Source organism: Ammospiza nelsoni, chromosome 3 (genome assembly GCF_027579445.1).
Source record: "Ammospiza nelsoni isolate bAmmNel1 chromosome 3, bAmmNel1.pri, whole genome shotgun sequence".
NCBI lineage: Eukaryota > Metazoa > Chordata > Aves > Passeriformes > Passerellidae > Ammospiza > Ammospiza nelsoni.
The window spans coordinates 51137425-51159463 of NC_080635.1; the positions used below are offsets into that span (position 1 = coordinate 51137425).

Below are 22039 nucleotides of genomic sequence, written 5' to 3' on the forward strand. Positions count from 1 at the left end.
TTGATGTGGCCCAGAATAGCTGTTCTGTGTTCCTGATGCCTTCTTCAACTACCTTGGCAATGAAAAAGATTAATGTAAATTGAAGACAGTCATGGTGATTTTTATTTTTTGTCTCTCTTTGCAGAAAATATATCTTCAATGAAGTCCCAAAGTCCTGTCTCATATTTCTTCCCTGGCATGGATCTGAAGATTTTACATTTGCTTCAACTGTTCTTCACAGAATAAATGCTGTGAGGCTGTACTGAAAAGACAGTTCTGAATATATGCTGGCTTTATTTACAGCTACCACTCTCGATACTTTTTCTCCCGAACTCTGTAATCCTGCATGGAGCAGCATTGATACTTAATGTGCTTTGCTGTGCTCAGAAAGGTCATACTTTGAAGGGTGCAGAAAGCAGCAGCAGCTCAGGAAAGACTTCACTGAGCCCCCAGCTCTAGCCTCTGGTTACTTGCTGTGTAATTAGGCAAACAACGACAGATGCCACCCCACCATCAGGGGTGTGCTTACTGTCTAGACAGCCATAACCAAAATCCTGACAAGGATCTTGCTTGTCTGGGTCCTGATGCCCACTGGGAGAGAGAAGAAAGGGTACCTCCATCTGCTATCAGGTGTCACAAGGTGATGATGAACCCACGGTCCAGATACAGCTCCCTTCACTTCAAATTTTTTTGCAATTTATCCTTCATAAGGGGAGTCACATGTACAGAGCTTCCTGAGCAAAACAGAGCCCAAGCTTCTGATTGCTGGTCAGTCCAGTTATAGTAGTGCTTCTGGGAAGAGTAATTTTGAAAAATCTGGCTAGGCATAATTTTTGAACCATGGAACCAAGTGGTTTTCCTGTCATTAGAGGGAATTCCTTAGCATTTTGTAACTAAATTTGTAAGAAGTTCCTACAGAACTAGAACTAGAACTAGAACTAGAACTAGAACTAGAACTAGAACTAGAATGGGACACAGCCTATTTCTTTGGTCCACACTTTCCAGCATCTGCAGTATACAATGAGATCAAGAATATTGTTAAAATGGCCAAAGCACAGGTAATACATGAGTGATAATGACTAATAGAAAATATATGTGATTATCTCACTGTCTCGCATGCCTGTTTCACACTTTTCAACTATACTTTTTAATTCTTTCTTATGTTCCCAATGACTAGAATTACAGGGCAGGCGTGTGCACAAGAAGCATGGCTTATGCTATCAGAAAAGATTAAAAATAAGAGCACATTGCCTTCCTTGGCTACTACAAGGCACGGAGACATAGTAGCATGGAGACCTTTGAGGTCAAGCAAATGCTGCTTACCAGCCTGGACACAGAATTGTACTAAATCAGCTCTATTACTCCAGGTATCTTGAGTAGCTTGGCTTTGCTTACACACTCCCTGGCTTGCTCAGAGCTGTGAATGTATCGTAGGGATATAATCAGTTTTCACATAATGAAAAGATCAGAAGAACTGGCACTGCCAGGCGAGAGCTACAGAAGCACACTGCACATCTGCCCCTGCTTCTTAGTGATATATGACCACTGCATCATGCAGATACCAGATCTGCATACAAGTTTTATGGCTCCCAGTTGGACCTGGCTTCAGCTGCGCAGGGGATGAAGAGCACTGACTCCTAGGTAGCCTCTACCACTGCAGAAGGCTGCTTTGCACAGCCAGGACAAAGCAAGGAGGATTTATGAGCTGTAAGGATGACCATAGAAGGCTTCATTTTCTCTTCATGGCAGAAGAGAGGAACCTTCATCATCATCATCCCTATTCTGTAGCTGGACTTCCAGATATTGTGACATTTTAGGATGCTTGCCTTGAAAGAGCATCCAGAGCACATGATTAAATATAACCTCCTCCCTAAGCAAAGCTTGTGCACGGAGTGACTTCCAGCAGGACATGGTTACTGTGTATTTATATGAGTATACAGGCAACAGACCCAAGGACTGATGGACTCCTGTCCATCTGGAAATGGAGGGCCTCAAGTGAAAAGTTTCAGCAAGCTGACTCATGCTGTTCTGACATACGCATTTGGGAAGAGTCATCATGGCTTACTTGTTTCTCCTTCTGCAAAATCTTACTGGCAGGCCTTAAGATGCTCTAAGGAGTCTGAACATATCCTTTCTTTCTCACAAGTTGATGACATTACTACAGAGAGAAAGTGATTTTTAATACAGAGTCTATTTTGCTTGAACACATTGGACAGTGAGTGAAACAGAAATGAATACAAATCTTGGTTCGGTGACATCGAGCATCTATGAAAAACACCATAGCTCTGATGAAAATGCCAGCTGCATTTTCTGCTGTAGCCTTCCTGTAGACACTACAGAGAAATTAACCAGTAAGTTCATGATGCATATAGCTAGAAATAATCTGAAATTAAAAATTAATTCAGTTTCATCAGTGGTTCCCTGAAAACATGCAATTAATTATTTACTACTTACAGATACATATTTATCTTTTAGTGTTTCAGAGGTCCAAATGAACTTGGGTATGTAATTTCTAGACTAAAAATACATAAATCACCATCATAGTTCTTTTTGTTGTTCTGCCCCTAGGAAAACAAAAAGCCTTGAAAAGCCAGAAATTGACCCTCGTGCTTGTTTCCACTAAACACAATGCAGAATAAAGAGGAAGCACAATGGGTGGGAAACAATTTATCATCACTTCAACTTGAGCCTTGACTTACAGCATCATAGTGCCCTGACAATCCCAGCCACTAGCTATTGCTAGATTTTTCATTCCAAGTAAGGTGGCAGAGCATGGTCAGAGATAAGAAACTTCGGGAAACTACTTTCAGTTTCTTAAAGGTTGCTTTATGGCCTGGAACTGGAAACTAAATGGTATTTCTGTTAAAGGCTGGGGTTTTTTGTTAGGGTGGGGTTTTTTATTTGTTTATTGGTTGGTTGTTGTTGTTGGGCTTTTTATTTGGTTGGTTGGTTTTGTAAATGCTTAGTATTGTAGCAATAGGCTACACCTCTTCACCTCCAGCAATAATCTATGAACCTCTAGACCTTTCTGACATTATTCTAAATCCTTTTCTTTTCTGACAGGACTTTTACATTCTGGCTTTAAAAGACAACTATGGATTATGCATTCATAATATGTCTGAACACAGGATGAGCCCTTGTAAGTATTTGGACAAGGGACAGCCTTTGAAAGCCCAATATCCTATGGGAAATGCTATGGCTGATTCACCAGGTGCCAATATCCTGCCTGGTAATTCACTATTGGTACTCTTCCAATTAGCAGTAGGAGACATAACCGCTAATACTGCCAGCTGCTACCTGGAATGCCTTTCTTATCTGCTGTCTTTTTCTTTTCATTGTCTGCTTGTTTTCTTGTCTCTTTTAAGAGAGATTCTGCAAGAAGACAAGGATGTTGTAACACTCAATTAAGTGATGCAGTCACAGAAAGGGCAACTAGGATATAAACTAGAGATAAGGCAGGGAAACAGCAAACAGAAGAAGGTAGGAGGTTGGTGGGGAGGAAGCGTTCCGGATGTGAGGAGGAAGATCTGAGCTAGTGGAGTGGCTGCTCTTTCTCCTGGAGGCTGGCTTGCTGGGGACATTAAGGTGTGCGTTCCTGTGAAGGCACACACAAGTAGCTGAAGTCCTTCTGCACTTGCCAGCTAAGGAGAAAGGCACAGATCTCACATCAGCCACTAATCTGACCGCACTGGTTGCAGAAGAGCATACCGAGGGCCGGCACTCCCGCCGGTGCGCCGGCCTGGCTCCCTGCGTCCGGCCCGCTGCGGGAGCGGCTCCGCAGGGCGCTGCGGGACAGCGGGGCCGCGGTGCGGCAGCGCCGCCGGGCAGCGGGGACCTGCCCACAGGCCCGGGCTGCGCCCAGCGGCGGCAGCCGCAGCCCCGGCCGGAGCGGCGGGGCCCGAGCGCACCGCCAACGCCCGCCTCCCGCCGCCCGGGGCGGGCAGGCCGGGGCTGCCGGCGCCCCCCGCCCGCCGGTCGCCATGGCGACTCGCCCGCCCGCCTCCCGCGGGGCCGCCGCTGCCGCCGCAGGGCCCGGCTCCGGCGGCGCCGGCTCCGCTCCGCTCCGTGCCTCGGCCAACCCTAGCGCCGGGAGGGAGTCCCTGCGCGCCCGCGGGCACGGCCAGGCCCGCCCCAACCCCGCTGCGCCAGCGGGGCCTGCCCGGGGTGGGAGAGGAGGAGGAGGAGGAGGGACTCCGCAGCGGCAACAACTGACGTGTCCCCGCCATGGAGCTCGGCGTGATTCATCAGCGGCAGCGGGGCGGCAGCGGGGTGCCACGCTCCGCTCCCGCCTAGGCACTGCCGCGGCGGGGACAGCCCCGGCACCGCTCCGCCGCCCGCGCCGCCCTCCTCCTGCCTCCTCCTCCTCTTCCTCACCGCCTCTCCTCCTCCCCCGCGGCTAGGCGAATATCCCGGGGGAGGCAAGATGGAAGAAATCCTGCGAAAGCTGCAGAAGGAGGCGTCGGGGAGCAAGCACAGGGCCATCAAGGAGAGCTGCACCTGGGCCATCGGTAAGGGGCGCGGGCGGGGGAGCGGAGCGGAGCAGGAGCCGCCGATGGAGCGGGTCTCTGAAGCAGGGGGCAGGGAGACCTCAACAAACTTGTTCCGCTCTAAGGAGAGCCTGCTTAGCCGAGCCTCCAGCGGCTGGGAAGAGAGCGGAGCTCCTGGGCCGTTCAAAATGCCTGGGAGCTCCGCGCTGCTGGAAGGCGCCGTGGCACCTGCTGCCGGTCCCGGAGAGCATCCCCGCCCTCGCCTTCCCCACCGCCCGCATCTGCTTCGTGGCTCTTGCGAGGCACATATACGGATATCGGTAGCTGTCAGTTTCCGTGTATGTTTTCGAGGTGCTGTCTTTTTCTTTAAAGGCCCCCTCCCTCCTTTAAATCATCGTAAAAACCATGCCGTACAGCTCTTACACTGGCTTATGGAATCTATTTTAAAAGCTAGAAGTTTTGTTCTACTGGATTACACGAGCTCTTTTATCCTTGCAATATAATGATCAGTATAACGAGTTAATCTTTCAGGGGAGTACAAGCTTAGGTACATTTTAGCATCCACCCATTTTCCGAGATTTTTAATGTCTTGAAGTGTTTTTTGACATTTCCAGCCTGGAACACTGATCATCAGTACCCTTAATTTAAATCAGCATAACTGGGATACTTTCAATTGCTTTAAATTTTTGGGTTTTATCTATGCATAGCTACAACATTCTGTGGTAGATCAGACCTGTTGCTGTCTTATTACTGGCCTTTCATCTTGATGTTGCATGAGTTGCTTCATTAATTGCATGTTAGTCTTGCACAGCAGCCATGCCAGTATCCTCTATACTGTTCCAGTTTTAGTGGATGTGCTGCTGAAGTGCTGATAAGTGAAAGGGAAAAAATGGTACTCGGTGTCTTCTCATTGGGCATGCAGTGCCCTGTCGGATTTATGCAAAGCTTTGGCAGCTCAGAGCAGCAGTGGTTGTTGTTCTGTCAGGTGGAATAGGTGTAAACTTTAGGATCATTGGCTTGGAGGCTGTAGCCAGATGTGCTAACTGTGGTTGAACTCAGAAGTTTCTTTTAAAAGCCCCGTTGTTTCCTTTAATTATACAGAAACCTTGGATTCTCCTGATGCTGCTATCAAGATACCACCATATCAGCTGAGGTAAGAACATTGAACTTGAGTTCTTTGGAGCTTGTGAGTATTTGTAAAACTGAAGCAAAAATTTTGAATTAAAAGTGAGGTAGAGGAACAGGCTGCATCTATGTGATTTCTGTAGTTTTTAGATATACATATCTAGGCTGGTAGTAGTAGATAATTTTCTGATGAGTCCTTGGCCTTTGGCCTTGAATGAAATGTATGGAAATGTGTTAAAATGGGCATGAGTATGTATAGTGGTGTCATTGGTTAGAAAGGAGGGCTCTCTTATGGGCTAAAGAGTTTCTCTGCTAAATTCCATCTTTCAGTAATAAGCAAGGATGCTTCTTAGTTCTTCTCAGTGTGCTTGTGTTCTTTTAAATCTAAATCAGATTTTGTTACTGACAATAAATATTCCAGAAACTAAAAAATTATATCATCATATAGATAGGACGCTGACTAGGAACTAAAAAAAAAATACAGTTTCTATGCCTACTTCTTCCTTTAGCCTGCTAGATTATGTTGAGTGAGCCTTCTTCCTTCTTCCCACCTCCATTTGTACACATATAAAATGGGAGAGGTGGCATGGCCCTGATTTGTCTAGCTATTTAAAATCTCATTTTGGAAATTGTCATTGTTATGGAGTAGGTAAATAGGTAAAATTATTCACTGTTCTTTTTGACAGAACCATTAAGAGTCATCAAAGGAAACCAGCAAGTGCACTGTTTAAAACAAAAGCATGTTCTTTTATAGAGCGTAATAGTTGAGATACAAAATGCTTAGGCTTGCCTTCTTAGAGAATGTAATGGATGCTGAAAGATTGCATGCATGCAAAAACCACCTCAACAAATCCATGAAAGAAATTGATTGAAATCTATCAGATGCACAGGTATCATTCTTATTCAGAAGTACCTTAATCAGAAGTGTTTGAGCTTATGAAGGAGGATATAGGAATGCTGCTGTATTTTTGGCCTGTCCTGTGAACTTCTCAGGTATCCACTGTGAGCTGCTTATAGGGGGGGAACATTTGTTTTGCTACAACATTACTTTCCTGGGAGTATTTTTATCACCTCAAGAATGCCCTGATGATTCTTTCATATATGCTTTGCAAGGAAAGGTAGGGATTGAAGAACTAGTTCTTCCAGAGCAGTCACCAAGCAGGGAAAGAATAGGAGCAGTTCTTTAGCCACTCTAAATTCCTGTCAGCTGCAGTCCACAAGAGGCCTCAGATCAAATGGGGGATGGATGTAGCACAGGTCTGACATGACCAGTGCCAGACACAATGCATTTCCAGCACAGAATGGGAACAGCTGGATGACTAATTCTCAATAGGTCCACTAGAATTATGTTTACTTGACACTGTGGCTGGAGAAAACTTGGCTCTTCACCTTCCCATTTATCAGCCTCTAGTATGGTGTGTGGTCTGTGCCTTTAAGTGCTATTGTCATTCCCTATGTATTGGTTAGCTAGCTGTTACCACATTTCTTCCTTTTCCCCTTGCCTACTACAGCTTTACAGAGAGGCCTTTTTCTCTTCTTCCTCCAGTGTTCTTAATAATGTGTTTGTTTAGTTGGAGTATTTTTTCCACTGTAAATCCCCCCTTTTTAAGTAAAGTTAATACCTTTGCACGTGTAGCAATGATTAAATAAGCTCTTAATGTTAGACTTGTCAGTAGCAATGCACATTATTACTGGATGTTTTGGAAAATGAAAGGAACACAAGAGGATTTGGACAAAAGCTTTTGTTGTGGGGTCCTTGGTGAGGCTCAGCCACACGGCCTTAGATAGTGTTGCTAAGCATACCCTTCACTCTCTGATGACAAGCTACTGCCAGGCTCCAGATCAGCACACTGGGCCACATCTTGGGCTGGAGTTTGCCTGCATGATGTGCAAATTAGATAAAAGTTCTTCACTTGGTATTTGTTAAAAAGCAGCACTGTGATGGCTTGGTTCCTAATGCTGGAAAAGAATAGCCTGGAAAGTAGAGCAACGGCTGTGACCAGAAACACAGCCAAGATGCAGGATGGACATGTCTTGGCCGTGCCTCTTTTTTGCTTTAATCTTACATCAGGTGCAGGTTGTATCAGCTGCTGTAACACAGATCAGCCTCTGGCTGCTCATCCAGTTGGAACCTTAATCTACACTTCACACTTATGTTCTTTTCTTTCTAGAACAGAAGAATGAAGGCTGCTCATAAGAATGAGAACATGTAAACTCTATACTCACTTCTTTCTTACAAAATAAAAAGCCATTCTCTGCTTCTGAGACCCCAGTTCTAGATGAGTAGAGGTTCTTTGTAAAGTTGTCTTTTGTAAAATTGTGGTCCTAGTGTGATAATGGGGAAGACAAGCTGTCTCTTCTTTTCCTCAGACTATGAGCATTTGAGTTCAAGGGGTTTTTGACATGTATTATATCAGCTACATACTTATTTCCACTGTGGTATTGGGGTAGACTGTGTCCTGTCATGTCCCTGACCTATCCATGGTTTCATCTTAGTTGGACTGGTGTTACTGAACATGAGGCAGACCACATTACAGTTCCCTGATATCTGTGCAATTAACTGGGGACATCAACTGTAGCATTTGCATCCAGCAGTTATCTGGTAGCAGTTTAGATAGCACATGCCTGCTGTGTTTGGGAGCACCTTTTGCCTCAAGGCAGTCCCAGTGACTGACCATCCAGATTGGAATGTAATTATTTAATTAGTTTGATAGAAGTCTGTTTGGTATATCTTCAGGGAGCTAGATGAGACTATTTTGCTGTTCAACTTCCTTTGATGTTAATTGGACTTCGGAATCAAAATCCTCGTTAATGACCTTGCATATTGATTCTAGTAAGGGTCATTATTTAAATATCTCACTTCCTAAAGAAATACAAATCTCCAACAAACACAGAGTTTCCCACAAAGTCTTGTCAACTCTGCCTTGAGATAGGAATATGTGTGTGATTTTTCGGTACTTTTAACTTATGATCAGAGTATTGGGCAAGGGTGGGAGATAATAACAAAGATTAAAGTGGATCAAGATGGAAATGTCAGTTCAAGGCTTTGCTGTAGATGTTCCATGAGTTCTTGAGAAAGGAGAGTCACATAACCTGTTGGTAACTGGCCTCTTGTGATCCGTCTAGTATGATGGTATTTGTCTCTGAATATGAGTTGTGAAAATTGGGTATATACTAAGTGCTTGAGGAGGCTGGGTGGCTGACTTATAAATAATGAATTAGATAAGAGAAATTGATGTGCTTGTGTTTTAATTGGTGAATTGATCACATGGAAAATAGCTTTAGAGACCTTAATGTTGTCTGCCAGCAAACAGTTGTTTGCTACTCAGCTGGGCTATATTCACTTCAGCATTTTCAGGATGGCAAACTCTCCCCTAAGGCCAGCACTATACACTGAACAAGGCTCTCTTCTTGGCTTGTTGTGATTTTAGAGGCTGAAATATGAGCTATAAAAGGTAACTCAACAGACACAAGAAAATGAGCTTTGAAAAAAATGTTTGATTGGAGCAGTTTAATGCTCATGAGGATTATCTACATATCAGAGGATAAAATAAGAGGCTAGACAGCAGTTGCCAGTCACATACTGCTTTGAAAAAACTTGGGCTTGCCAGAGTTTCTTGGAATGCATTATATCATTAAGTCATGCCTTACAGGCTATGTAGAACTTGGTGACTTGCTATCAGCGCAGACTTTGCTGGAAAGAAGAGATTGGTTGGGACTTCTGAAGGAGTATTTATTTTTGGAAGAAATGCAAATTGGGTTTGCATGGCCAGGTTTTGGCTGCAGGAGGGGCTACAACAGTGGCTTCTGTGTGAAGCTGCCAGAAGCTTCCCCCACATCCAGCAGAGCCAATGCCAGCTGGCTTCAAGACAGAAGTGCCCCATGCCAAATCTGGGCTAGTCGGAAGAGGTGACAACCCCTCTATGATAACAAATGTAAGAACAAGGAAAAGAGTTGTTTTGCAGATGTTATTGCTTCCAGAGAAGAGTGGGGTGAGAATATGTGAGAGGAACTACTGTGCAGACACCAAGGTCAGTGAAGAAGGACAAGGAGGAGGTGTTCCAGGTGCCTGAGCTCAGATTCGCCTGAAACCCATAGTGCAGACAGTGGAGAAGCACCTATGCCCCTGCAGCTCATGGAGGTCCATGGGGGCGCAGAGATCCACCTGCAGCCCATGGAGGACACTCACACTGGAGCAGTGGGATGCCTGAGAGGAGGCTGTGAGCCTGTGGGAGGCCTGTGCTGGAGCAGGTTCCTGGCAGGTATCTGTGGACTCATGAACAGAGGAACAGGTTTCCTGGGAGGGCTGGTATCCTTGTGGAGGACCCACATTGAAGCAGGATGTGGCTCCTTTCCCTAAGCTGTGGCAGGAACGACGTGTGATGAACTGACCATAACCCACATTCCCTGTCTCCCTGTGTCTCTGGGTGGGAGGAGGGAGGAGTAGGGGGAAGGTGTTTAGGGCTTATTTTACTTCTCATTACCCTGCTCTGGTTTTGGCAATAACAAATTCAATTAGTCTCTCTAATTTGAGTCAATTTTGCCTGTGGCAGTATCTGGAGAGTGATCTCTCTCTGTCCATATCTCAAACCATGAACCCTTCATTATATTTTCTCTCCCCTGTCCAGCTGGGGAGGGCAGCGATGGAGTTGCTTTGGTGGGAGCCTGGCATCCAGTCAGAGTCAGCCCACTAAAATTCCTCTTATATTTTTCATTGTCCTTTTAAAAGTGATCAGTATTTCTGGAGATTACAGCTGGAAAGTCAGAAGTCAGTGAGGAGCAGGAGCAGGGTCCTGTGTAATAACCAGTTCATGTCTGATTCTGTCTCTTCTTGCTTGTGTCCCAGTTAATCATGTTGGTGCCAGCTTTTGAGAGCAGTTTGTGAATTTTTTCTATAGTCATGCACATGTGGGAAGGAGAACATTTGGGGATGAAAGTGGTAGTTCTACTTTTTTTTTTTTTTTTGGTATCTCTAGATTAGCATCTGACATAGTTCTTGAGAAGTATGCAGTTTATAATCTCTTAAATAAAACAACATGCTCGCTCATTTTACCTTACATGTGCTCAAGAAGTAATAAAAGCAGTAATTGTGGTGTGATCATCACCAAACAAACAATGCTTTAGAGACTTTCAATCCACTTAGCTTTGCAGGTAGTTCATCCACTTTCAGAATCTTGGGTCTTGGAATGCATTTCACCTTCTCTATTGTGAAGAAATATTTATGATGTCATCATTTACGTCATCTCCCATCTCTTAATTTTGTTCATGTTTCACTGTTAGTTTCTTTCTGCTAGGAGAGAGTGGCTCAGAAAGCTGATACATGCATAGCAGATCCCCTGAACAGAAGTAAGGAGTGGGGAGAGAGGAATAGTTGTCTCTGAGGGTTTTTTTGGGGCGGGATGGTTTCAGCATATCTCTCTTTATTTTACTCTTTCTCTTTGTTTAAAACAATTTGTTTCCTGCTCTTGCTGCCACATCCACCTGGCATTAGGTGCTCCTGTGCTTTCTTCCTGGATGTGACTGCTGGATGTGACTCATGCTGCTCAACCATTACATGGTCACTGTCTGCCATTCAGCAAGTGAATTATGAGTTCTCTGGCAGGCAGCTGGCCAAGAAGAGATTCTAGTGACAGTGTGGATTACTGACCTGCATCTCCCATGCTGGCAGTTTACAGCCTGGATCCAGACTTGTGGAAGCACTTACGTAGTCCATTTGGTGTTTTGGATGGTGTACATGCACTGGTCTTGATTTAAAGTTTTGCATTCTCAGTTCTAATGTTGGGGAGTAGATGGGGGAAGGAAATTAGTATTTAGAAAGACAATGTGCCACTGATACAGTATTTCAATCAATCTGTGTGTTTAATCTGGGATATGTAAGTGGCCCTATTTCTTGTCCAATGGGCAGGTATTTTTATCTCAGCAAGATTTTGCACCTGGTCTGCCACCCCAAAAGACAGTGGTGTTGGGGAGGAAAGGGTAAAGGGTCAGTCTCAGGAGTCCCTGAAAACCTGTTAGCTGGGGTCGTGACTCTTGAATGTATGAGCAAAATTTAGCATGTTATGAAAAAAGACACATGGTTTCTGTTACTCTTACTTGTGAGATTGAATGAGGTTTGTTTCTTTGGTTTCAGTGGTGTTTTTGTAAAAGAGCAGTGCTTGCTCTTTCTGAAACTAACTTACTGCCTTTCCTGATCTTCTTTGTATTAGTGAACCATAATAATCACCACTGCCTTGGGTCTTTGTTCCTTTTATAGACTCTTCCAAAAATTCATTCTGTTTTGTGACAAAACCGCACAGTCTTGGCTGGGCTGAGGTTAATTTTCTTCATGGGAGCCGGTAGAATGGGAGTGGGGAGCAGCTGGGTGGGGCTGAGGATGAAAGCGGCCATAGTTTTAACTGTCAGACTTCTAACAACAAATGCAACTGAAATATTGACCTAAGGTTCTAAGGATGATAACAGGATAGCAGTATGTGTGTTTGTCTTAAACATTTGGTCACTTTCAGGGCTTGCAGAAGAGTAGAAAACGAGAACATCATGAGGCTTTTGATAATTGCCTTGCAGAATGAAATGTGGTTGGGGGCGGGAAGAGGGGTGGCACTGGAACTGAGGAGACTGTTTTCCTGCTACATGGTGCAGGAAGAGGGGTGGCACTGAAACTGAGAGGACTGTTTTCCTGCTAAATGCTCTGCTCTGATCTTTGCTCGATGCTGTGCAAGTCATGACTTTTCTTTGTTTTGAAAATGAAGGGGTGAGTGGGAATAATGAAAGTCTTTTCTCACATTTCCTTTATTTACATTCCATGAAAAGTAACAAAGCTGCAGGAAATTCACTACCTTTCATTTCCTTCAATGTTTGTTTGCTTAAGAAACTGAATATGCTGAAGTGCAGTGAGTATAAAATTACGTAATGCATTGCAAACATGGGAATATTTTTAGCAGCCATCCCTTAGGTCTGTCAAGATTTAGCGCTGAACTGCTGTGCAAGTTGAATGGCATTGCAGATTACAGCGTTGACCTTCAAAATGTAACTAGTAATGACCAGAAATACACCTCATTCTCCCGTTTCTTCATCTGGTTTCTGTAACTCACAGCTGCAGTGGAGAAAATAAGGTAATTTGCAGGATGTCCATGTGATGATACCTCTGTGTCTCTTTTTCCGTTTCCTCAGCCTGCCTTTTTCCAGCATTGTAAAACTTCTCTTGATGGAAACTTAATTCTCGTAAAACTCTTTATTTGTCATTTTGTACTTAAAATTTGAAACAAAATGCTTTCACTAGACAAATCTTTAGCTTCTCTTCCAGAGTTACTGAATATAGGGAAAAGAGATTTCATGGAATAGTTTGATAAACATTCAAAATTGTAAGCTGAGCAAGTCCAGCTTGTCACCTCATCTTCATACTCCAAATCATAATCAACAAAATCACATAAAGGCTACAGGTTGCTTTATGATTAAGAGCTGGTGAGGTTTGATGTGTCATCAAGCTTCTTAAGAGCAGAATTTGTGAGTGACTATTGATACCTTGTGCACAAAGGGCAAATATCTGTGGAGGTGGATGTTCTAGGGAGAGCAGTGAGAATGTGTCAGAGAGAGATTACGCTAGAGCTTTGGAGACTGGAAGCATCTGATTATTATTTTGGCCTTGTCCACCTTACTTTAATATTGTGTAGAATCTTTTGCTGTCTCCCTTTCTCTCCTCTCAAGTAAAAGTACACCTTGTGCTTATAGGGTTTTTTTGGTTCTGTTTTGTTCTCATCTTGACAACAAGCTCCTATCTAGGAACTTTGTGTTTCTGTTAAAATCAAGCAGTTATTAGCTAGTATAGCAAGGAGGCAAATGACCTCGGAAGTGCTCTCCGGCTGAGTGACTGTGCTGAGCTACTTAATTATGATCACATGAATTCTATGGTCTTGGCTGCACTGGCTTGGCTGGAGGATTAAATTGCTCATGTTTGCCTTTTCCATGAGTAGAGCTATGCTGCTTCTGTAGTGGCAAATTAATTTATCTTAGAAAGGATGTAAATAAAAAAGATTATAAATACCATTATGTCACTTCTTTAATACCAAGCAGTTTTAAATTGCAATCTCATTCACAATTCCAGGTTGAAAAAAGAATTATTAAAGTTCAAGCTAGGAAACTGTGTGAAATTACATTTAGGCATTATTCTGTCCTTTTTTTTCCCCTGTGTCATTAAACATTCTCTGATAAGCAACTCATATTTCCCTGCAAAGACAGGCTTATTTAACTGTTGGATGAAGACTTTGTGTCTGAGTTTGAAAAGCAAAAGGATTGAAGGGAAGAGGGAATACATGAAAAAAAGAGGAAGGAAAAATTAAATACAGAGTTGGATGGAACTCTGAGAGGGAGCTGATGTCAGCAGCTGAGGTGAGAAAATTGGATATGGAAAGAAAAGTAACATTAACCTTAAGTCAGAGGAGAAGAAGCCTTTCCATTGTAACTGGATAAAACCAAAGAGTTTTGTGCTCTGTAGGAAGGAAAATAAATTTTTTTTTTAAAAGTAAGATGCAAGTGGTGAGATGGAAAAATGAAAAGGCCTTCAGCCAGAGATTACAATTTCTTTAAAGGTAGAAGCTCACCTGATGGGTGCAAATATATGAGGCAAATCTTGTGATACAGGAAACATGCCCACAAGTATCTCTGTGTTAGTGAGTAACTGGATTAAAATCCTGGCCCTGTGGATGCAAGTCAGCATTTATATCTACGTAGTTTGGCAACAGTCTCCCAACTGTTCGTTGTTTTTTTTCCAGGATCTTTAAACTGCAACACTGAGTGCTTGTTCATTCTAATACAGCACGGTAGCACCAAAGTTGTCTAACGGTGCATGATCATCTTGTAGTGGCACAGTGTCATAAAGATAATTTGTTGGTTTATTTTTTCTGGAAAAGGAAAGTTCTAACTGGAAGGCTTCAGAATTTGTCTTTTATCCCATTGCTCTACTATTTCTCTAAGTACTATTGACAAACTTGTACTTGCACAAAGGTAGAAATTTTAGTGCTGAAGGGGTCTGTTGTAATCATCTGGTTTGACTTCCTGCATTGTGGAGGTGGGAGAACGTGCCTTGTATTTATATGCTGTGGATTCCACACCTCTCTCCAACCTGAGTTTGACTGTAATTCTCTTTGTAAGTAGGATGATAATATTTCTGCAGTAATCATTTCTCTAGAATGCAAGCAAGGACTTAAATCTTCGTTCTTCTTGAAGAGTTATTACTTGAAAAACGATGTATTTATTCCATCTTCCTGGTCTAGGTTTTAAATACTTCCTTTATGCCTAAACTTGTTGGTGGAATCTTTAACAATATTCTCTAAACTAGTACAGGAAAAAAGATTTGTGTTTCTATTTTGATATGTACATGTGTTCATATATACAACACTAGAATTTGTTTTATGTAAATTAAATCATTCCTATTTGTGCAAGGACAGTGTTTGCTTCTGTTTGTTTTACATAAGGGGAGCAGCTGTGGGTACTTGCAGAATTCTGAGAATTCATGTCTACCAATTATTTTCTCATCATGGGCCAACTCTTCTTCTTGAATAAGTGATGCTAATAATATTACACTGTGCTACTCTGTTCTTTTTAAGCAGCCAAGATGGAGAAAATCTTTTCAATCGTTGGTTACTCTGACTGTATGTCAGACTTTTGCTATGACTGTTATCCTACCTAATAAACAGTGTATCAGAAAATGGCAACAGTGGTGAATCAAATTCTTATCCCTTCTTTGACTGGGCTGTGAATTATTCTGTGGAATGCAAACTGGATGCTGATAAGGCCTTGAGGTTCTGAATTTTGCTTCTTCTGTGTAATTTTCAGCAGGAAGATAATGCAGAGAGCTGTCTTATTTTTAATCTTTAATTTTCAGGAATGGGATTAAAAATAATAGGATTATCACCATTTGCATGAAGGGAAAAATGCTTCATTTATCATGCCCCTTTCCCTAAGTCAAGGAGGGGAAGGTGGGCTGTGAGACTGTGTTCCAGGGACTAACAACAAGGAGTTAAGTTTAGGCAATTTCCTATCTTCATTACAGTTTTTATCATGAGAGTGAATTAATGACCTATTATTCTTTTCTCACTAAAGGCTTCTTTGTCATTACAATGCGAATAGGAAGATTTTTATGATCTCTCTACGTGCAATAGTAATTTGTCTTGCTCTGACCTTTCTGGCAGTCTGTTTTGCCTGACCTGCCGTAGCATCCCTTATTCCAGACCTGCAGGGAAGGAGGTAGGTTGATAGGTTGACAAGCCACAGCAAGCTTGGACAACTAGAAAGGTCATTGTAACCTAGTGTGCTGAATATAAAGGCTGTGTGTGTTCCCATCACTCATTCTGCAGTTGGCAAAGTTGACAGTTTTGGAGTGAGGCTGCTCAGGAGGAACAGCCTGTGCTCTGGGAGATGCTGGCCCCAGATTATGCACTTGGTTCTGTGGCTGAGCTTTTTTGCTTGCCCTGGCAGGTAGCTTCCTCTCTTCCAAGTCAAAGGTGTTCCCTTCTTTTCATTTTCTCTCTGTGTTGCACGTGATGTGTTTCAATCAAGGTTAAGTAGGTATTTGTGCCTCAAACTGTGTGTGTATGTATGTCCACACCAGCATGCAGCAGTATGGATACTCAAGAGTTACGGTGTGAAACTACTTTCTGTACATTATGTAAATGGAGAATGTTCTTAAACATGTTTTGAAGTGTATTGTTGTGTATCAGCTTATTCTGAGACCTTCACTTATGTAAAATATCCTTCATGTGCAGTACTACAAAACCTGCATGAATTGTCACTTAACCATACAGAACTGCAGACGGTGCAGTAAGCAATGAAATCCCATGGTGAGGCACTGCTCAAAACAGAGTGGAATTATAAAAGGGCTGCAGACCTCATTCCCTTACTTTACTGCACTCAAATCCATTGAGGTAATTCCAATCTACATTCCCTATTTTGCAGCCTTATTGAACTGAATTCTTAAGACATTAGAAGGGACTGTGTTAACTTACATCCTTCTCTCCTGTTCTGCCTGAGGATTATCTGCCTGTCCTTCATGTTCTCATGCTATCAGATGATGCATTTAAATGGCAGGTTGAACTGAAATGTGAAGGGTGCTCAAGCTAATCAAACATTGTAAGAATCTCTGCAGGTGTTTCATAGCTGTAGCATAGAAATGCTAAAGACTTAATTGACTGAGTGTGTAACAAGAACAGGAAATGACACAATGGCAATTCATTTTCTCCAAGAATACAGTGGGAGCACAGTCTGCAGCAGCCCTAATTAGATTTTCAGTTAAACATTTTTAGCAAGGATGGGAAGTTCAGCTAATTGAATCTGTTCTAATTTCCATCCTCCTGTTTGTCATTTTTCGCTCTTCTTTTTGGGACATCTATCAAAGCTGTTATTGTTCTCTGCTCATTGCAGTATGTGATGACAGATGGCAGGCAACATGCTGATGTGCGAGGTAGCTACACATAAGCCATAGGAGCTCCCACCTGTCTTCATTATCATGAAACTGAACTGGATCCACTCCAGTGGCTTATGACTTTCTTCATTTTCCCCTCTCCTCCCAGTGTCCATCCACTTTAATGTGAGAATAAACTAATTCAGTATTAATAATGCCCAAAATGTTTATATGCTGTTGCAAAAATCTGTAGAAAGTCTAAAACAAATGTGATGTTCTGCCTAGAAGACATGCAGGTCCAAATAACCATCAGTTTTTAGCGTCCTTCAGTTAGTACTATACACTGTAATAATCTTTTTGCCTTCCTTTTTTCCTGTTTGTGTCTGGCTGATGGAGCACCAGTTAATGCACAGGTACCTTGTTTCGGCACCTGTTGATCTGCTGATTTCAAATGCGGGTTCTCCTCACTTTAAGAGACGGAGTATAACAAAGGCACAATGTAAAAGCACTTTAAGGTGCTTTTTGGATTAGAGATGTGTGAAGTGTGTGAAATATGCCAGCTTTCTTTAGAGGGTAAAAGTGCTTCACAGAATTGTGAAATTATCCTTGGATGCTGTATGCAAACATGATCTTTCTGAAATTGATACAGCCCTTCTGGAATGTTACTTGAATACCAATTTTAATTGCATTTTCCCCTCTCACTTGTTTTAAATTTTGCTTAGGGAGAAGTGTCTCCTTCCTCTTCAACTGGCTCTGGAATCAAAGAGCATGAAGCTGGCCCAACAGGCTCTAGCAGGGATGCAGGTATGACTTTACAGTGGGAGTGTGTTGGCAGGCAGTGGGTGTCAAGAAAATCTAGGCTTTTCTTTTGAAAAATACTGCAGAAAAAGCATCTGTCCTTGGTTGAACCTAACAACAATGTTCACATTTCTGTTCAGAAGTTAGGATGCAAGTAAAGGCTGGTGATTTTGAAGAAGCCTAAAAATGTTTTGCAGGTAGGTGGGAGGTCTTGCATTTTAACATTGAAATGTAGATGTACTCTTCCTTGTGGACCCTGTGCTACTCATAGAAAAGTTTGCCACTGCTAAGCATCTTAGAAATTAAGCTGGGACTTGCTGTCTTGTTTCCTCTAGAAAAGAAGACAGCAGTGCTTGGAAGATGGAGAAGTTAATAGAGGACCTGGAGCTGTGTTCTTTATGTGTGGACATTTTTCTGGGTTTTTTGTACACTGAAGACAGTAGAAACAGCATCTGATTTGGAAGTCTATGAAATTGCAAAAGAGAACAGCAGTGCAGCACAAGCAACAAAAAAAACTCTCCTGGGTTTGACAGTATAAAAACTAAAGCAGTTTACTGTTCTTTTAATTGGACAAATGAGTAAAAGTCAGTAAATACTTATCACTAGGGGGATACTAGTTGTGGAAAAGCCTGGCACACTGCTGGGATATAAAATCCATTTTCCAAACAGAATTTTTTCCCTTGGAGGGCCAGAAAGAAATTGTTCTGGGAATATAAGATGTAAGTGGGTCATTCAAATTCACCTTATCCAGCATGAGGTGTCAGACACTTGGTTAGAGAGTTCCTCATATTGGAGGGAAGGGCTGTTAAGATAACAAAGGGTCTGGAGCATCTCTCTTATGAGGAAGGGCTGAGAGCTGGCTCTGTTTAGACTGGAAAAGAGGTGCCTCCAGGGCTGGAGACACCACAACCTCTCTGGACAGCCTGTGTTTGATCACCCTTACTGTAAATTTTCTCCTGGTGTTCAGAGGAAACCTTCTGTGTTTCAGTTTGTGCCCAGAGCTTCTTGTCTTGTCAGTGGGCACCAATGAAAAGTTCCTGCCCTTTTTGCACTCTTCAGATATTTATGTGTGGTGGTGAGATCCTCCCTGAGCCTTCTCTCTCCAGTCTGAGCAGTCCCAGCTCTCAGCCTTTCCTCATAAGAGAGGTGCACCAGTTTCTTTGTCATCTTAGCGCTGACTCCAACAGCTCCATATCTCCCATCCTGAACTAAACATTCTTCTTTATATAGAAAACCCCATTATTGTCATTGCAGATTTAGTTAAATCTCATCAGGCTGTACAGAGAAAAGACATTTGATATTCTGGTATGTGGGAAATGCTTTAAAACATTCTGAGTTTAAAACCCTGACTGGCAGTTCAGCTTTACCCACTCACTCCTTCCCTCTCAGAGGTATGGGAGAGAGAATCAAAAGGGTAAAAGTGAGGAAAATTGTGAGCTAAGACCAAGTTTAATAGTGAAAGCAAAGCTGCATGTACAAATAAAGGAATATGTGGAATTCATTCATCACTTCCCATGGAGCAGCAAGTGTTTGGCCATCTCTAGGAAAGCAGGGCTTCATCATGGGTAACTGTTATATTGGAAGACAGATGCCTTAACTGTGAATATCTGTGTTCCATCCACTTCCTCTTTCTTTGCCCAGCTGTTGTTGCTGAGCAGTGTCATATGGTTTGGGATATCCCAGTGGTCATGTTGGGGTCAGCTGTCCCAGCTGTGTCCCCTGCCAAACTCTGCAACCCCAGCCTACTCACTGGGGAACCAGTCTGAGAAACAGGCAGCCTTGAGGCTGTGTGAGCTCTGCTCAGCAATAGCAAAACTTGGGTGTGTTATCAGTGCTGTTTTGGTCACATATCCAGAACAAAGCACTCTTTGAGCTCCTGTGAAGAAAATTAGCACTATCCCAGCTAAAACCAGTACAAGCATAGGAAATAAGAAGTAGGAGTGAGCCAGTGGACTGTGCTGCAATGTTGAAGCTGCAGATGAGCATCAGTAAAAAAGTGATGCAGAATGTGGAGAGGGAAGTGGGCTGCTCAAAGTCTCTACGAAGACAGAGCAAGGTTGTGTCCCTGGGATTAAGACAAGCTAGTTTTGCTCTGTTGTGGAATCTTCTGAGAAGATAGGAGCTGGGAAAAGACTTGTGTGGATACATCTCTTGCAGGATGCCTGCCACTAATGGGAGACACCCATGAAGATGGTTATAGACTGTATGGAAGAGGCATTTCTAATAGAACTCCAAGGAAATAGTGCCATTGACAATGTCGGGAGATGTTTCTGAGATATTGGGCAAAGTAAATCTGATCAGTCTAAAATACTCCGTCTGAGGTTCAATCAGTCTGTATTGAATTCAGCTCAACCAACCTAATGTGAGGACAAGGAATTTTGGTATCATGTCAGCTTGGGTTGGTTTCTGTGAGTGTTTGTGTAAGTCACTTGTTAACTGGGCTTTTTGTCTGAGGACTTGATTGTATTCATTAATGGTCAACTTTTGTATGACACAAAACACATTTTGCCAGGGATCAAAACTGCTGCTTCCACAGCACTTGTGCTCTATTGGAGTAATTGGGACAGTAGGTGACTGTCTCCTGTTGGGCAGGAGATCTGATAGCACTACTTCAATGCCAGGATGCTAGCCTGAGTGGGTTTTTTAAAAATTTGTTGTTGTTTTGATGATCTGGGGGGCTGCAAAGGTTTCAGGCTCTCCCAGCTTCTAAAATACTGAGCAGTTTTGCTAAGGACATTAGCTGAAGTGATATCAGTTACTGATGTCTGCTTTATTCTAGTCACTGGGGATGTGGGATGGGCAAAGATGATACTGCAATGGCAACTGACACGACACAGATCTCCCAGTTTTACTGTTTTTCTTGTATTTTATATTACTGGATTAATTTGAAAATTTTAGACAGAAAGCCTAACCACCCTAGTACCAAGCCCTAATAGGTTTAGGTGCAGTACTTTGCAGAGGCAGTTTTTGTCTCAACATGTACATTGCCATTTTCTCTCTGCAGAAGCTGCTGTCTGATGAGAGGTTTGTATCCGTGGAAACAGACTCAGATGAAAAACAGTTGCTTAATCAGATGCTGAATGCTGTCAAAGTGACTCCATCACTCAATGAAGACCTGCAGGTTGAAGTGATGAAGGTTAGTGTTTCACACACATCAGTGCTTGCAGCGGAGGCTGTGTGACTGAATGCTGGGTTAGCAAATAAATTTGGTGCTGCCTTGAAAATCTTCATTTTGGGACAGTATTTGATTCCCTTTTCCTACTGGCAGATGTCAGTTGTTTTCATTTCTGTTTTGTGTTTCCCTGGATTAGATAGAAGATAGTTTGCATTAGGATTCAGAATACTGGTGATTCCAGTTTTAACAAACTTCAGCAGCACAATCAATTTCCTCCATAGGAGAGCACAGGCGAAGGACTTGTAGTTCTGGAAGTTTGTTATTGAGCTTTAGTGGTTGTAGGATGGGCTGTGCACACTTTTAATTTTGTATTGTGTGTGCACAGGTGCTGTGTAATTTGTTATCTGTATTTTCTCTTTGTAAAGTGCTAATGACAGAGCATGATCTGTTTAGGCATCAAAATATCCCTGGACCAGTGCATAAGGGAAATTAGTGTTTTGTATACTCTGTCAGAACTTCAATTTCTGGAATACTCTAGCATTCTCCTGTGAGCATGTTAGGAAGCTGAGCTGCCAGGAGGTTCTGTTTTGGCAGAGAGGCGATACCAAAATGCCTTGCCCTGTGATCATGTTGGTTGTATGACTTCAGAGTCATTTTTCTATATCAGTATTGCCAATACCTGTATAATTTGTACAAAGCAAGATGATGGTGGGCAATTTTCAGATGTTTGGGTGTAAACTTTGCACTGCAGGGTTTGTTGTGCTATAGCTGATCATTGGTGAAACCATTTTGGAACAAACCTGGTGGTCCTTTTTGCATGTTCATTATACCTAGTACTGATTGATATATTTGGGTCTATTCCTTGACCATCCTTTATTTCTTACTGCATAGATTAGTTATTTTGTTTCTTCTGTGTGACATCTTGCGTCTAGTGAATGTATGTTACCCACTAAGAAACTGCTCTCTACCATCTGTACTCTTTACACTGGAGGTGGAATATGCACACTGTGTCAGAACTTGCAGAGAGGTGAACCTAGCAACAAAAAAAGGAGTAGTATTTGTGTGGACTGTTACCTGTTTTATGGCAGCAGGCTTGTGCTTAACCCACGACACCCTGCTCTGCATTCCTAACCCAGCACACCT

The 22039-nt window shown here is 42.7% G+C and overlaps 1 protein-coding gene across 1 annotated transcript in view; it reads left to right on the forward strand.

Moving 5' to 3' along the window:
• The first annotated feature begins 4384 nt into the window (after positions 1-4384).
• Positions 4385-22039, forward strand: part of ARFGEF3 (ARFGEF family member 3) — a 95678-nt gene continuing 78023 nt past the window's right edge. Inside the window, exons 1-4 of the mRNA XM_059468287.1 lie at positions 4385-4487; positions 5568-5619; positions 17706-17787; positions 20786-20917. Of these exons, the coding sequence (XP_059324270.1) occupies positions 4403-4487; positions 5568-5619; positions 17706-17787; positions 20786-20917 (351 nt within the window). The 5' untranslated portion in view covers positions 4385-4402. The remainder of the gene's footprint in view (positions 4488-5567; positions 5620-17705; positions 17788-20785; positions 20918-22039) is intronic.